Source organism: Orcinus orca, chromosome 4 (assembly GCF_937001465.1).
Source record: "Orcinus orca chromosome 4, mOrcOrc1.1, whole genome shotgun sequence".
NCBI lineage: Eukaryota > Metazoa > Chordata > Mammalia > Artiodactyla > Delphinidae > Orcinus > Orcinus orca.
In genome coordinates, this window is record NC_064562.1 from 128,148,026 (window position 1) to 128,166,800 (window position 18,775).

The 18,775-nt window shown below is 37.8% G+C and overlaps 1 protein-coding gene across 39 annotated transcripts in view; it reads right to left on the minus strand.

The window, feature by feature from the left end:
- CAMK2D (calcium/calmodulin dependent protein kinase II delta) overlaps positions 1-18,775 on the minus strand; it is a 273,998-nt gene that overhangs the window by 144,751 nt on the left and 110,472 nt on the right. For all 39 annotated transcript variants that reach the window (XM_049708877.1, XM_049708866.1, XM_049708868.1 and 36 more), the window contains one exon: positions 2,507-2,561. In XM_049708877.1, coding sequence (XP_049564834.1) covers positions 2,507-2,561 — 55 coding nt within the window. The remainder of the gene's footprint in view (positions 1-2,506; positions 2,562-18,775) is intronic.

An 18,775-nucleotide genomic window follows, 5' to 3' on the forward strand; every position in this document is an offset into this window, starting at 1 on the left:
GAGGGGCTTCCCTGGTGGTGCAGTGGTTGAGAGTCCGCCTGCCAATGCAGGGGACATGGGTTCGTGCCCCGGTCCGGGAAGATCCTACATGCCGCGGAGCGGCTGGGCCCATGAGCCACGGCCGCTGGGCCTGCGCATCTGGAGCCTGTGCTCCGCAACGGGAGAGGCCACAACAGTGAGAGGCCCGCGTACCGGGGAAAAAAAAAAAAAAAAATTGAACAGAGTCTCAGGGACTTATGCGACTATAACAAAAGATCTAGCATTCATGTCATCAGGGTTCCAGAAGGAGAAGAGAAAGTGAGGCTGAAAAAGCAATCAAAGAAACAACGTCTAAAAATCTCCTAAGTTTGGCATAAATCTATATACTCAAGAGATTAAGTGAATATCAAATAAGATAAACTCTAAGAAATTCAAGGCAAGACACACACCATAGTCAAACTTCTAAAAACTATAGACAAAGGTACATTTTTTTAAAGCAGCCAGAGAGAAATAATACCTTATCTTTAGGGGATAAGCAACTAGAATGATAGAAGATTTCTTATGAAAAACAAAAGAATCCAGAAGGAATTGGTCCAACATTGAAAGAAAATTACCATTAACCTAGAGTTTTATATCTAGCAAAAATATCCTTCTCAAATGAAGAGGAAATAAAGACAGTCTCAGAAAAGGAAAACAGAATCTGTTGCTAGCACATCTATACTCTAAACGAATGGCTACAGGAAATTCTTAAAGAAAGGAAATAATAAAAGAAGGAATGCTGGAACATCAAGAAAGAACAACGGTAAAAGTGAAAATATGAGCTTTGAGAAAGACTTGAAAAGAAGAACTAGTGCAACTTGGAGTGTTGCCAACCTACAGCCACATGAACAAGCCATGAATGGAATGTGACTGTGGAAAGAACCTTGTGCAGGAGGACTGTGCATATCCAGAGATTTAGTGTCTATTCTTAGCAAGTATGTGGAACACCAATATGGCAGACACGTTTGGTTGCCTAACCAACAGGCAAGACTTCCCTTCCTGCTACAGACTGAATATATGATTGGTCAAAGCCAACTGCTATAATTCTATCCCCTTTACTACTACTTGGTTCAGACATGTGCATGAGAAGCAATTCTAAACAATAATTCATTATCAGCTATCTTCTGAGGGACTGCTGGGAAAGGTTTTCCCTATAAATAAAAATATATGCAATGGGATTAATCTTTCCTTTTCTTCTGCCTTTAGAAGTCACTGTGATACCTGAAAATGAGGCAGCAAACTTGAGAACATTAAGGGGAACCTGAGGGTGAGGACAAACCCACATACTACAAAGAACACAGAGAAAGATGGAATGAACTTGGTTTATAATGACATCATTGGAGGGCTGAATTAACCAAACTTAGTACTAACCTGTCATTAGACACATTTTACATGAAATAATAATTTTTTTCTTATCTATTCCCCAAATATCACATTAAATACTACAGAGAAGTCCATCATATGAATGTACTGTAATTATGCAACTGATTCCATTATTGGATTTATAAGTTGGTTTTCTTTTTTTTCCCACTATAAAGGACAATGCAATAAACAGCTTTCAGTATAAACTTTATCTGAATTTAGGGTAATACTTTCTCTGTACTCTGTTCTGAGAAGGAAAATTACTAAGTTAAATGAAATGGACATTTTTGATATGGAGTATCAATTTGATTTTCAGAAAGTGTATTCTTATTTAACCCCTAGCAGCAATGTGTATGGCCTGTCTCACTATACCCCATCCAGCCAGAGGGGATGCTGTGGACTGCTCCCCAAGAGCACTGTTTTCCCTTCATTCTTATTGATAGAAGCTTGGTTTATAAATCCTGATTAGTCTAAGTCAATCTTGATGACTCCATTCTCCCTGCCAGTGATTGGCGAGGGGTAGGCATGTGACCTAGCCCTGGCCAATGAGATGAAAAATGGGAGGCTTACTAGGTGAATTTTTCACTCTTAAAAAAAAAAAGAGAGAGACAATGTCTTCCACTATAAATTACCATGTCTCCATGTAATAATTTGAACCATGCCAATGTGAGAACAAAGCCAGTGAGCTGGGGTAAAAGATGGAAGTTTGGTGATGTTGTTGAACCCCTGAATTAACCAACCTCAAGGGTCCTTGAGCCTTCTTTTTATATAAGATAATAAGTTACAAACACTTCAAAAAAATTCAATGGAAAATTACGCTTATGTATAATCAGCCATCTTTGTACCCCAAGGTAAAACTGAGAACTACTTATGATATCACAATGAACAATCCCAAAGGAAACAGACTCATAACTGTTTCCCTTATGAAGATTAACTTAAATTTTAAATAAACACTGCTGAGCATTCGCCTCATTTCAAAAGAATTAGAGTTGAATGTAATTTGAAGAACATTTAAAAATATTACAGGGTCATTCATTTGGACTGTAACTTGGAGAAAAATCATCCTTAATTCAAGATCTTCAAACAGACAGCAAAAATAAACAAACACAAAGTATGTTGTACTTACAAATCAAACACCAAGTAATGGAAGCCCTCTTCCGATATGCTGTCGTGAAGTCGCACTAAAACAAAAGGAAAAAGAGAAGAAAGTCTGTGTTATATGTATGCCAACAATCAACACTGAGCCAAGACTTTTAATAGGCATCTGTCTCCTAAATTAAAATGTTAGCAACACTATTTTAGTTTCTGATGAGTCAGCATCCTTTATGGCAAGGCTTCGGTTCAGACAGACCCAAGGTTTAAGTTCTGGTTCTGATAATTATTAACTGTGTGATCTTAAGCAAATTAATTAACTTGTAATGATAACAGTTCTTATATTTTATAAAACGGTTGAGAATATTAAATAAAACAATACAAGTAAAATAATTCGTGTATTGCCACGTGAAAACTAAATAAAAGTCAATAACTGCTTTAGCTCCATATGTCCAAAGTTACCAGGCTCCAGCAATTCTTCCACTGAGAGTCTCTTCCTTGTCATTCCCTTTGCTAATATCCTAGTCCAGGTCTTAAGAGTCTAGTAAATGGACTCCATGCCTCTTCCTCTCCCTTTTATCTGGGAAACTTCTGTATAGCACTCTCCAGCCAGCCGAAACAGTTTTTATTATGCTATCTCTAAGAGAAAGTCACCAAAATCTATTTACCAAATCATCGGCCAAAAACGTACAGCTAGAACTTTTTTTTTTTTTTTTGCAGTATGCGGGCCCCTCACTGCTGTGGCCTCTCCCGTTGCGGAGCACAGGCTCCGGACGCGCAGGCTCAGCGGCCATGGCTTACGGGCCCAGCCGCTCCGCGGCACGTGGGATCTTTCCGGACCGGGGCACGAACCCGTGTCCCCTGCGTCGGCAGGCGGACTCTCAACCACTGCGCCACCTGGGAAGCCCACAGCTAGAACTTTTAATAAAATAATCTACTTTAATAGATTTAGTATTAAGCATATGAACACTACTTTAGATTTTCCAGTGAGCTAAACGTTCAGTGATAACTAGCCCAAACCAAAGTTTCTCTCTTCTGAATTTAAAGTACTCACTGTTTACTGCAAAATAACCACACATGTAAAACTCACTTACTTTTTTTTTCCTGCTATTTATTTTTGCCTAAGCCCCCTGACTCCCTTAGATGGTAAACTTCCTAAGTATTCAATCACTTACGGGGCCTTGGCCTTCACTGGGAGCAACGGAGGCCAAGAAAAGCAACAAACTCATAGGACACAAATGCTTTTGAAAAGTCACCAAAAAAGGATCATGATTTCTACTACGACCAGTCCTTAGTACTTTCCCCATGCAGTGATGACCATCAATATGGAAAATGTGGATTCAAAAGAACACTTAGATGGTCACACAAGCTACTATAATCCACAAAGGGAGTTTGTAGTACCCATGACATTCCCAAGGTCACAGACATAATAGAATGTCCATTCTTTACAATCCAATTCCATCCCCTTCAGATGTCATCCTTGGCTCACTATTAAAATCTTTTCTGAATTCCTCTCCAGAAATTTCTCCTAAGTAGAGAAAGAGAGGCTTTTGCTTCACCTATAATTATGGATTATCATTTGTAAAATGTAAGTTTTCTGTTACCATGAACATGAGAAGGGGGCCCATGATGCAGGCGTCTGGGAGTGTGGCCACTGCAGCTCAGTCTGAGCTCCTCTATTTGTCTCTAGAGCACGCGGAATGTAAACGCGGCAGCATCCCTTTCCTTATCTTATTTGTTTCTCATAGTGTCACCTTTGAATTATGGATGCAGCCTGTTTTACTCTTATTAACAAACTCTAATACCTGTCCTTTCTTCAGGACACAGAGTTTCTTTCTCATCAACACTATCAAACAGGAACCATATTTCCTAAGTCTTTGCATCCCTCACAGAGACTTGGCAAATAGTAGACAGTCTTTCATAAAATTGGTTTTGAGCATTTACTATACCAGGTGCTAGGCATTCTTCCCACTTTTTAGACAAACATTTTCATCAAAGCTCAGTATACTTATATATGTCTGAAACAAAATGATTGCTATGCAAACAATTCTCCTGTAACTTTAATTGTGTGAAGGGTATTCTTCAATTTGCCAGTATCAGAGATCACATGCTTCATCCATAAATTCAGAGTGACACTAAAGATGAGAGGGAGACTGCTGTGTGCTTACACTGCAGTCATGTGTTTAACTTGCCTGCTACCTTTGCTTAAACTTATGCCACCAAAGAAAATCAAAAGTTTAGCTCAATGATGAGTCTTCTGCTCAGTCATTCAGCACAGTAAGGAAAGCCAGATCATGGGTGATAACTCACTGGCTTTCTTATATGACACAGACTCACAAATATCTCATTGAGCAGCTCTAACACAACCTGTGTTTAAATGAGTTCAGATAATGGTATGGCTACTTGAAGAACTCAGTTACTCTGTGAAAATAAGGTGGATTTCCATGCTATCAAAGTTAAAATGAAAAGCAAAAATCACAACGTGAGCTGGAGGAAGTGACCACTTTTTTCTCACATTGTCTCAAGGTAAAATCTTCAATTGGAGATGAGATCTCAGGTTTTCAGATCAGAGTTATAGAGTTAAACAGAGGTGGATATTTCAGGTACAAGTGGAGAAGCAGTACTAATTTCTGGTTATATCTGGAATAAAGTTTTCTTAGTCTGACTACCACTACCTTATAAATACTTGGAATTAATCATCATTTGGAAGTAAGTTATTCTTTGAACAAGTCAAGAGTTGCTCAAGCCTGATAATCAAACACATACATTGTTTGGGGTCAAAACCAGTTTCACAACAGCATTTTGTCAGCAAGTACATGATAATGGTTAAAGATAAAAACGGCCTGACCAAGTTCAATCCTTTTGCATCACACCATTCTAAAATAATCTCCACTATTTCTAACCAGCCATTTGACCAGGTAAGATTAATTCTGAATAAATTTTGATATGATACAGTGGAAAGAAACTAGCATCATCTTTACTTGGGATAAATACGTACACATTTTCATAAACCTAAACAGTGTAACAGTTATCTAGGATAAACATTTAAATTCTAAGACATTAAGTATGAGATTAATAATGGGGAAAAAGGTGCTTCTGAGGCTAAAATATTTCCAAAGTTTAGCTGACCCAAGGCCTAATCCTTTTCCTCTCTCTCTTGAATGACAGAGTTAGTATAAATCCCTAAAACTAAACATAGTAGGGCAATGCTGCCAGTATCATAATACTAACAGAGTAATTCATATAGAACAGATTGTATTGCATCCTCTAATCACTGGTTCTCAGCTCTAAGCAATACTCCTGGTTAGAAATGAGGTAGATTTTGCATTTTTAGTTGGCTATGTTGCAAGGATTGAGGTAGTTGGGTTTGATTCACATACTGGGATGCAAATATGGCAGCTTTTAAGTCAGATACTTTTTATATTCTCATCAGCAGTTAATTATATTTCACAGCTAGAGCAAGCATTAGCCAAGTTAGGCCATGCAATGTGTCAAGTCTTCGCAAAAGAGTGATGCCAAAGTTGAGTTCATTTGTTAACTTAAAAAAAAAAAAAAAAAAAAAAAAATATATATATATATATATATATATTTACTAGTTTCAGACATTATAACAATCAAATGGCAACAATCTAGAGAGAAATTTCACCTCAACCATTACTCCTGGCTCTTTTGTGACAAACCTGGTCATTTCTGGAGAGAAAACTTTTCAGATAGCAAACAAAGAAGCACTGAAAACCAAACTCAAAATAAAACTAACATTTCTAGAAAACTGAAGGTAAACCTGTATAGATGCTCTCTTTTCCTTAACCTCTATTTCTTATAACATGAGTAATACATTTAATAAAGCAACACCATTTAAAAAATCTCCCCAGTATAAAAATACTAATTTAGGGGCTTCCCTGGTGGCGCAGTGGTTGGGAGTCCGCCTGTCGATGCAGGGGACACAGTTTCGTGCCCCGGTCCGGGAGGGATCCCACATGCTGCGGAGCGGCTGGGCCCGTGAGCCATGGCCGCTGAGCCTGCGCGTCCGGAGCCGGTGCTCCGCAACAGGAGAGGCCACAACAGTGAGAGGCCCGTGTACCGCAACAAAAAAAAAAAAACTAATTTAGGTTGTGTGTATTTGAAAAATATATGCACTCTATTTCTTTGAAATATGAAGCCATGCATATATAGTTTATTTTATTTTAAATTAAGATAAGCAGATAAAAATATATAGATATTTCTTTTGTTGTTATTGTCGAAGTCGGTAGTATTATAGCATTTACATTTTGATTTTCTTAACTTGTCTTAACAAGAAACTTTTAAAATTTGGGCATAAAAAGTTTGGAAATTTGACTTAGCTGTCTAAGGCAAACTGATCAGACACAGAAACTACAGTTTGTTCTAATTTTAGATATTTGAACACATAAATTTCTAAAGTTACATAAGAGATACATATTTTGACAATATACTGAGCGATATGACCCATTAATAAATACCAAATAAGCCACTACCCACTACTCAAAAATGAAAATAACTTTAGTACCAGAAATCAAAAAACTGTTTCAATAAAATTTCAAATATTTTTTCTGAAGTGACAGGAAAATCTTTGTAAACTTAATATTAACATTAAATTGTATTTAAAAGCAATTCATTGCTAATATGAAAAAGTTATTAAAGTTAAGAACTTTCTGAAAAAAGCAAACATAATTATTACATGAAAATTCAGTGGGGAATGCCACCCATTTTACAACTATTTTAAAAATACACAAAAAAAGCCACTGGAACACAAGATCAATCATGAAAGTCAAAGCATATCAACTCCGTTGACCATGATCTCCATCCTTATTCTCAAATTATCATCACCTCATTTCCTGAAGCTAATCCTAAATCCAGTTTAGATTAGCTTCAATATCTACAGTATCAGGTTAGTAACAGGGCTGACTAGAAGAAATCACAATGTCTTCTAACAGTCCAGATCTATTTACAAGCTCATATTATTCAAAGGAGCTTCTGGCTGGTCAAAATATCTATTACTTGGGAGAATTACAACCTGGGAAGATGGTAAAAGTGAGGAGAAATGACTAATAACTGCAAACTATATGGCCACCATATAGTTTGACACTGATCACATGACACCAAAAGAACATGAGAGAACAATCAATTCTTTTGCATGAAAGTCACAAATGACTAAATATAGAATTTCAGAGATGTTTAATGAAATAGACAAGTAAATGGATAGTTCTTTTAATAGCCTTTCCTGCTCATTTTTAATAAAATTATATATGTGACAGGAAATGACAGACTTATTACTAAACCAAGTAATATCTAGAAATAGTCTTTGTTTTCTTTGAAAAATCATTTGAGATTACCTTTTTGCACATTTTCACTTCTTGGAAAAGTTAGTAATCATGTCAAGTTTCCTTTATTTAAAAAAGTTTTCCTCTTTCAATTCTGCATCAATATCATTTATTTTATATATTTGAATAAGTGATTCCAACTTTCTTCATTTTTCTCTTCTTACCGTATCTTTCTGCTATTCCATCTTCTAATACTTATATAAAGCTAATCAGAGATTACTCATGGATATCCTTAAACAATAGGAATATGAAGAAAGGAAGAGAAGCAATTGTCATCAGATGACTTGCATATTAAAGAAATCTCTAGATGGTGCACTTTCACACTGTACTTTAATTATAAGGACCTAACAGAGCTTTGAGCTAATACCGTCCTTCTGTTGAGTTTATACAAAATGCACACACCTATATACTATGTATTAAATGTGTAAGAGTGTCTGGTGAAGTAGACAAAAAATGGCCATTTGTAATTCCTCTGCTCTTACCTGAATAGCACCACTATAATACCCACTGTCGAATCCAGTACCATTTTACCACTCTGCCTCCTATAATCTGGGTCAAAAAGAAAAGCCCTATTGCTGCTAATTGCCCACCAGGCTGCTCCGGTGGCTCCATATTTAACCAGCAAGAAACCAACACATTAAATGATTAAAGTAGTACAGTATTTAACTATGTTTTAAGATTAATCAAAAGCTATGTTATTTATGATAAACTAGGACTATCACACAGAAGGAGTCTGTATCATGCCAAAGAATGGACCAGATAAGGATTTTTTTTTTTAAGTGCAAATCAAGGCAGTACTGAAAATAAGAATAAAATATACTGAAGTGCATTTCACATTTCAGGTAACCACTAAAGCTTTGGGAAACTTTTGTTTGAGTTTTATACATATATAGAGCACACGTTAAAAAAGAAAAAAAAACTACAGATCACAGAAAAATGCTTGATAAGCACTGGGTCCCATGATTCTATAAGAGGATCCTATAAGATCCTTTCCAACTCTAAGTTTCTACATTTCTCTATTTCTGGATGATTATAGCTAATAAAAAGTATGGGAAATAAACAATACATTCATTACCAATACAAGGTTGAATATAATCCCCTACATTTAAGACTTTTCCTTCTTCAACATTCCAACACATTTAAATTTAAAACATACTTCATTTTATTTTGGATTTGTTTTTAACAAACAACTAGAGAGAAAACTTAAAATGGTTATCTTGACAAATTAAAAATAAGTCCTTTTCAAAAATGTACTGGGCAGATGTGTTGCTTTTCTGACAACAGCCCTGGAGAACAGAATAAATAGAAAACTTATTAGATCATCCTCTCTTTGCAACTTACTACCATATTATCTTAACACTTGCAACTGCATTTTCCCTAGAGATACACCAGCCCAAATGCTCTCATCTTTCAAACCCCTTTCTGAAAATTCATTTCTTGCATAAAGTATTTTTCCAAACTTGATTCACTCCATAAGCAGGAAACAGGTGAGTTTAAAATTCTACTAAAATGTTTTTAAAATGCAATGTAAAACTGTATTCGTATTATGTTTTCTCAATATTTTTCAATAACTATTTTTATACTGAAAGTACTTAAAGATATCACTCTATTTCCTCTGGATAATATACACAAACATGAAGCACATGAAAAAGAACATACTCTAATCTTAGGCTCAAAATCGAGGAAAAACATAAAAGTTATTTATGAACTTATTCATGAGTTGGATATCACTGGAATAATAAAGGATATTAATATATATAGCTACAGGCACTGGTATACTAGTCAGTGCCAGTAAGCACCAGGTACCTGGTAATATGATTTTGGTTAAGCCCTAAATGGAACAGTTAGTTCACCTAGGTCAATGATTCTTCTTTTAAAGTAAAGAATAATTGCCCGTTCATCATGAAATCAAGGAAGTTATAATGAGTGCCAGACATTTCAAACATCTGGTGCATTTGCTTGCCTCATAGACGTCTCAAAGCAAACAAGCCCAAAGAACTCAGTCTTCTCCCTAAATCCTGCTCTATCCAGTGTCTTTCATATCTTTCCAGTTGGTCAGGATAAAAACCCTCAGTGTAATTTTGACTCTTTTCTCTGATGCTGAAAATCCAATCTGATAGCAAGTCCTTCAAAATACATAAGGAAAAAAATTTTTCTAGGTTTCTACCCTGCCCCTCATTCTCCTTTTACCACAGCGGCCAGAATAATCCTGTTAAGACTAAAATCTGATTATTGCCCTTTTGCTCAGAGCCCTCCAATGGCTCTCCAACTGCCTCTGAGTAAAAGCCAAAATCCTATTCATGGCCTACGAGGTCCCACAAAGTCCATCTCCGTCCCCACCATTTATCTGCCTGGCGTCTCCTACAACCACTCTTCCCCTGGCTCACTGCACTCCATCCACACTGGCCTCTTTGCTGCTTTCGGAGAAAGAACTGGGGGCAAACTCCTGCCTCAGTCTTTGCACTTGCTGTCTCCTCTGCCTGGAACTCTTTTTCCCCAGCTATGGTTCACTGCCTCATCTCTTTCAAGTCCCTGCTCAGCTTTTCATCTGTTTTTGTAAATAAAAGTTTTACTGGAACACAGCCATGTCAGTTTGTTGATATATTAACGATGGCACTTTCAAGCTAGCACTGCAGTGTTTAGTAGCTGCAACAAAGACCCTACTGCCATGAAAATGAAAATATTTACTATTTGGCCCTTTACAGAAAAAGTCTGCTGACCCCTGGAGTAGAAGAAAAAATTGTTGAAAGAAAGAAGACAGCTTGTGAGAGGCCAGGATGTGACACAGACAATCTACATGACTAATTAAAGCCATCGACAGTGATGGTTAGAAGTGGGGAAGGAGAGAACATAGTAAGTCAGCTCTTATATAACAGAATAAATGAGTAGGTGTACCAAGACAATGGTGAGAAACTGTGGCCCTGAGTAGTAAAGGATGCTGTAATCTGAGAAAATGTGTTCAAAGATGGGGTGGTGGAAATATGGAGGTGTGGGGCACTGAGGGAGGAGGTATTAACAGTGGTTATGTAAAAGTAGTGAAGAACAAGAAAACACCTGTGCACCACCAGGTTCAGGGTTATGTGGAGGACAGAGAAAACAGCCAGCACTGTCCAGTGCTATAGCACACTCAAGAGAAAGCCAGACTGCAGTTAGCACAAGAAGAAATGAACATTCAGAGACCACTGGGAGAACAGAGGGCACTCTGCAGAGATTATGACATAAGATTTGTTATTTTATAAATAACGGGAAAGGGAAAACTAATAACAGGTGCTAAAAGTTGGCAATTTTCTCACAGTTTAGATATTAACCCAGTAGTTAATCAAACGTTGAAGATTTTCTCTTTGATAGATTTTCACATTTAGTTTTCTTTTTTAGAAGAGACATTTTTAAATACATTAATTTTTTTTTTTTTTTTTTTTTTTTTTTTTTTTTTGCAGTACGCGGGTCTCTCACTGTTGTGGCCTCTCCCATTGCGGAGCACAGGCTCCGGACGCGCAGGCCCAGCGGCCATGGCTCACGGGCCCAGCTGCTCTGCGACATGTGGGATCTTCCCAGACCGGGGCATGAACCCGTGTCCCCTGCATCGGCAGGCGGACTCTCAACCACTGCGCCACCAGGGAAGCCCTAAATACATTAATTTTTAAAGACCAAATTTAAGCAGTATGAGTTTCTGTCATTTTATTACTATCATACTCCTAGAGGGTTCTAAATCCTATTTAAAATATTTATGCATATGTCCTGTATTTATAGCACCTAAATTCCTTACAGGACAATAGTTAATCTGATTTGATTCTTTCATATCATAACAATTTTAATATCTTCTTGCTCAGTTTTAATTAAGTTTTCTTCCTGGTTCTTGTTTTCCAGATAGGAATGCTGGAAAAAATGAATGAAGAAGATACATCTTTAAATTTGCTCTCAATGAAAACTACATGGCATTAATTCATTTTATTTTTTTTGATGGAAACTGATTCTGCCATCTCTACTCCTAAGCAAAATATTATGTCAAACTGACCTTTCATCCTGAACAAAAAATATTAATATATTCTTTAAATACATTTCAGATTTATTGGTAAATATTTTTACCTCTATAATCTTGACCGAAGTCTTCAGTCAGAGACTCTAAGCCAATGGGATACATGTTTAAGGAGCTTTACGAATGTTCTACCTAAGATTTTCAGGAAACAAAGTTCTTGGTAGAGGGGAGTAGTTCATTTCTTCGGTTATTCAGCTGATTTTCCTGAGTGCTACATGCTGGGGATATAACTGTCAACAGGTCAGTGGTGATCCGGCCCTCATACAGTTTTCAGTCTTTGGGACAAAACCATCTTGCTAATTTTGTGACTCTTAATTCTAGATGATCAGAGTCCCAGCTAAAGCATATCCCAATAGTTACATTTTATGGTCATCTCACTAACCACAGCTATGGGAGCATATGAACATGTTACTATGTGGCAAACACATCTAAACAGGCCATTGGCTCTAACTAAATGCACTATAAAATGTCTTCCTCTATATGGGGCTACTAAATCAGCAGTCGTTACCCACTGACCAACTGATTTCATCAAACGTATTTCCCTGATTTTTCTTTTTTCCTGAATTGGCTTGCTATTGAGAAAATTTAACAAGTCATTCAACCTAAAAGATGCATTTCCTAGTAAACATTAACATCCCCTGTGACTTACCAAATCCATAGCCACAAGGCAGCCATCATTTCAAATTGCAAATCTGATTATATCACCCTTGCCCAGCTTAAAATTCTTCAATGGCTTCCTATTGATTTGATATTAAGGAGCAAACTCCTTGACATGACCCACGTATCATATAATTTATCACCCAAACTGGGACACTGTGAGAGTGAAAGAGGGTGATTAATGGTCACACCAGTAAACCAGGACGGCCCTGGAAAACAGGTTAGCCTGGCCACCCACCCAGAAGGCTCTCTCCTTCTTCAACTTCCCTCCCTCTTTGCCTCTAGCAACAGAGGTCCTCTTTGAGACTTGGTACTAGTTCCCTCCCATAACAAGCCATTGTTAATACTGTTGCTTGGCATCCTCTTTCCTCCTCTCCAGGTTAACCCTCATCTATCCTTCAGAATGTATTGGGTTGGCCAAAAAGTTCATTCGTGTTTTTCCGTACAAACAAACTTTTTGACCAACCCAGTATTTTCAGCATCACCTCATCAGGGAAGCCCCCTCTGGCTCCCAAATAAGCTCTCATAGCACTGCCCATCTCTCCTTCATAGAACTGGTCACACTTGCAATGATGTCTTTGTGTAATCATTTGACTAACATCGTCTTTCCTGCTGAACAGATTCCCTCAGATGACTACAGTCATATGCCCCTAGGAAATACTTTCATAGCATCAGACACCTCTGTTAAGAATACATATATACTCCAACCTGAGAAAACCATAATTCAAAAAGAGTCATGTACCACAATGTTCATTGCAGCTCTATTTACAATGGCCAGGACATGGAAGCAACGTAAGTGTCCATTGACAGATGAATGCATAAAGAAGATGTGGCACATATATACAATGGAATATTACTCAGCCATAAAAAGAAATGAAATGGAGTTATTTGTAGTGAGGTGGATGGACCTAGAGTCTGTCATACAGACTGAAGTAAGTCAGAAAGAGAAAAACAAATACCATATGCTAACACATAAAAAAAAATGGTTATGAAGAACCTAGGGGCAGGACAGGAATAGAGATGCAGATGTAGAGAATGGACTTGAGGACATGGGGAGAGGGAAGGGTAATGTGGGACGAAGTGAGAGTGTCATGGACTTATATATACTACCAAATGTAAAATAGATAGCTAGTGGGAAGCAGCTGCATAGCACGGGGAGATCAGCTCGGTGCTCTGTGACCACCTAGAGGGGTGGGATAGGGAGGGTGGGAGGGAGACACAAGAGGGGATATGGGGATATATGTATATGTATAGATGATTCACTTTGTTATAAAGCAGAAACTAACACACCATTGTAAAGCAATTATACTCCAATAAAGATGCTAAAAAAAAAAAAAAGAATATATATATATACTCCAAATAGACAAAAGGACAAATACATGTCCCTTGAATATCATAATAGGACATTGTCTAACTGGCTCACCTAAGGATTTTCTAATTCTCTAGGATAGTATCTTTGTTCTGATTTTTTATTTTTTTTAGGCCCTAATCAAAAGAGTCTGTAAACTCTGACCCATTGGCCAAATCAGGACAGCAGCCTGTTTTTGTACAGCCCATGAGCTAAAAATGGTTTTTATATTTTTAAGTGACTGTAAAAACAAAACAAAAACCAGATGATATTGGATAGAGAACTCACATGGCCCACAAAGCCTAAAATATCTACTACTGTACAGAAAAAGTTTGCCAACCCGTGGGTTAGGGTATTTCACTTGTACAAAATGGATGACAGTATGAATGAGTCTTACCTGATAGGAATGCTAATGAGTGTTGTGATACAGTGATGGAAATGGATTTGCAAAGGTTATAGTTTTATTGCCTGCAGAGCAATAATCATTTTAGCACTGTAGCAATCTCATTCCAGAATTCTTTCTTTCCATGACTATGTATACTTCTGTTACTCATCTATGCTTCTGAATTAGCTTTGGCATACTGCTAGTTCCCTCACTGATTAAGTAAATCTCTGATACTTTAGATAGACATATAATGCTTTAATTGATATATAGTACCACATTATATGGATATACCGCAATCTATTTACCCAGTCCCCTAAGGAAGGACATTTGGATTGTTTTCAATCTTTTGTTCTTCAGCCCTATTGCTTTCACTCACCTTCAGTGAGCTTCTCATTGTTATTAACTATAACAACACATGAGCCAGGATTTCCAGGCCTTCTTTTGTTCAGAGGTAACTAACTGATAATCTGTTGTTTGCGCTTTATCCTCCAGACAAGCAGGACTTCTTATTGTTCCCTAAGTTCCCTACTGTTCCCTAACTTCCCCCTAAGGGGAAGTTCCCTAAGAAACTGACCCTATTTGACCTTTGAGACCCTAGAGCTCCCTTTCATGGAATGTTACCTACTCCAGCCTCTACTATGGAAACCCTATCTACCCTTTAAGCTCAAATGCCAGATGCTCATGATCTGTGGACCTGACATGGACTCCTCTTCCTTTATTTTCTGTAGTCCTTTAAGCCTCACTTCAGGTAAATTTAAGGGAAAGACAAAGTAAAAATTACCCATTGAAATAAAGATCTGAAACTTAATCAGTCTTGAGTAAGTTTCATCATTTTGGAAGTAACACATCTTAAGAGCTGATACATAATCAGGAATAGAAAACCAGAAATTATATCAAACTTCCATACAGAGCCAGGGTGTACAATGGAAACATGGCTTGAATGTAACTGATGCAAAACAAAACAAAGCGGAATCTTTTCAATCACCTTGTAATATGTTTGGTATAAGATAATGATATTCTTGCAAATTGGTAAAAAAGAGAGAAATGGAGAATAAGAATTGTTGTTGTCCCTAAGTGCCTGAATCAGTTAAAATGAACATTCTTACTTACTTAAAAGAAAGGTCAGCCATGTCATTTTGCCCTGCCTTTATATATATTTAGCAACGTTCTGTTCTTCCTGTGCTTTCTAACGTGAACCCTCACACAAATGAAACAACACACTGAGCAGTCAACAAGGTGTTGCCCCACGAGGTGGTGAGCTCCTTGAAACCTGGTGCTGTATTTCTGCTCTCTGTACTCACTGTGACTAGCATATTCTGGCATATAGAAGAAACTGGGTAAATGCTTACTAAAGGAATGAATGGATTATGGTATCAGTATATCAGTGGGTTGGTTTAGGCTAAGTCAGTCTCCTAAGCCATTTCTCGGAGAATGATATATCCACATATCTGTAATTACAAAATAAACATAAACTCAAACATTGGACATGTGGTGACCCATAATCAAGACACAGGCATACTAAAATTTGCCAGGAAAGCTGACTTTCAACTTCCAACAAAAAAATTAACACCCTCTTAGCTATAATAATATTTAACAAATCCTGCCTTGTCCTAAAGTTTTTTCTATGTCCTTGATAGAAGCAAAAATCTCTCTTATCTCCGACCAGGCACACGGAATAATGAGGAAGTGACCACCTGCCTAGTCGAGCAGATGTCTGGCGATCAATGGAGCAGACACAGGAGTTGCAGCCAGATCTGACTTCTCTTCTAGTTATTTATATATGCCTTCTTTAACCATGGAATGTTGAAGGCATGGAGCAAGCACTCAATAAGTAGTTGTTAGTAATGAATTCATTTGTTCTTTGAGTAAATATTTATTGTGTTCTTACTCTGTGCAAAGTATTGCAGGTACTAAGAATGAAGCAGGAAACAAAATGTGCCTGACCTCACAAAGCTAATGTTCAAATGTGGGAAGACAGACCAATGTCAATCAAATAGGCAAATGTATATGTAAGAGAGTGGTAAGTGCTCTGAAAAACAATAAAGCCGAGTTAGGGGGAAGTGAGTACCAGGAAAGGGAGAGGGAGGGTATTTGGAAAAAGTTTCACAGATAAGGTGAATCTTGAGGGGAGGCCAGAGGAAATAAACAGAGCAAGCCATGGGGATGGCTCAGGTAAAATCAGATGGAAGACAGAGGGAATACAAGACCCTAAGGGAAGACTATACTTGGTATGTTTGAGAAACTGTGCCTGGAGTAGAGGGAACAAGGGAGAGGGTAGCAAGAGATGAAGTCAGAGGTGTGAGTATGAATGTGAGTGTGTGGGGGTGTGAGGTGGGCGGGATATGGGGCTTCAGAGGAGGGTATTGTAAAGGGCTTTGGCTTTTCCTCTGAGCTACATGGGAGTTCACTGCAGGGTTGTGAGGAGTGGGTGACGTGTCAAAACACTGTAAGGAAGCAAAGGCAGAAACATAGAGAAACTAATATAAAAAGCCAAGTGAAAGACAATGGAGTTTCAGACGAGGCTAGTGGCACTGAAGGTGCAGATGTGTTCAGACTCTGGACGTATTTTGAAAGTAGGTGCTGACAGGAACTGCTGATAGATTAGCTGTGGGATGTGAGAGAAGGAGAGGAATCAAGTAGGACATCAAGGGTTTTGTTCTGAGTAACTGATATATTAGAATAGGTGCAGATGGAAGAGGAGGAGGTTGAAGAGATGGGAGTACACAGGAAATGCCAAACATACACCTAAATGGAGAAGTCAATTGGGCAGTGGATAAATTCATTCTTTAGTAAATGAAATTTACTCTTGGTTTACCTGAATATAGCACATTAAAACTAGGTATCAGAACATTACATATAATGTTTAAGAATAAGGCTCTGGGGGCTTCCCTGGTGGCGCAGTGGTTGAGAGTCCGCCTGCCGATGCAGGGGACACGGGTTCGTGCCCCGGTCCGGGAAGATCGCACATGCCACGGAGCGGCTGGGCCCGTGAGCCATGGCCACTGAGCCTGCGCGTCCGGAGCCTGTGCTCCACAACGGGAGAGGCCACAACAGTGAGAGGCCCGCGTACCGCAAAAAAAAAAAAAAAAAAGAATAAGGCTCTGAAGTCAGAATGTCTAGGCTCTAATCTTGGCTCTGTCACTTAGTAACCTTTTGATCTTGGACACTTAATCTCTGTGTCTCAGTTTCTCAGTTGTAAAATGGGAATAATAAGGGGATCCTTCCATTGGCTTGTTGTGACAATTAAAGGAGATAGTATACATCTAAAGCTCAAAATAGGGCATGATACATAAAAGGACTGGATGAATGTCATATATTACTGTTATCATTAAATTAAATGACTATAATTACTAAAGTAAAAAGAATGTTATGAAATGTTGTTTGAAATTTTGAATCAAACACTTTTGATAAATTAATTTGCATAATATTGTATGAAATAAATTCTCTAATACTTGTGGTTGGCACTAGGCAGTTACAGTAGGATGCATGACAATAGAGTTTCAGCAGATGGATAGTCAGAGGAAGAAAAGTACCTGACTGAATCAGGAAGCTTTAGCCCAGGACCAACTATTAAACAGCTTTCTCTCCAATCTTGGCAAAGTACAGAATGGATGTGGACCTCCATTCTCCATATGCAAATTAGGAGGCTGGAGTTAGATGGGTCTTAGCTGTTTCCTTCAGCTAGAACAATCTACTAGCATCTAACTTTAAGAAATACTTATAACACTGATTATACAAATGAAGAGTTAAGCTTTTTTTGTGGGGATTTGTAAAAAAAAAAAGTTTTTAAATAATAGGTTTATTGCTACCTATGGATAAGGCAGCAAATTATCACCTGGAAACTTTCCCTTATTTCTCTTAAATCATTAATTGCCAAAGGATGCTCTCTTTGAAACTAAAGGAAGTAGAGAAATATATCAATACCTTTCAAATAACTATGCAGTTAATTCTGTGTAGAAATGCATTCCGTTAAAAGTGATCCTTTCATTTCAAATCAGTTTTCCACAATTTTTCACTACAACAAATTTTAGATTGCTTAGTGTGGTCAGTTCTCATTGTTTGCGGTAGTTATGTTTTACAAAGTTGCCACAAACATTGAGTTAACAAATACTGAACCACTGTTCCTATGGGAAATACAGGCTTAGCTTCCTGCAAGCTTCTAGTCACATTTTGGTCAGCGAATATATGACCTTTCTTTATGCATGTTTCCATTTAAAGACATCTTATTAAATACATATTACTGACTTACTAACATTGAACCCACAGCCAACAGCACTATAACTCATTCCTGAAAGCAGCTTCTCTACAAAGCTTATCTAATACATGTGTTCTATCGTATCTTCTCCATAAGGCACATCGCAGCCTTTCTGAGCTTAGAAACACTAGACAGCACTTCAGCCCTATGCTTAGGGGCCATTTTAAACAGCAAAACCAGGCACTATTAAATAGAATGTGACAGACCCTTGTTTTGAGTATGAGAGCTAACACAAGAAGACAGAGTGTCCCCTTGTCAGTCCTCAGCAGGGAATGCCCATGCA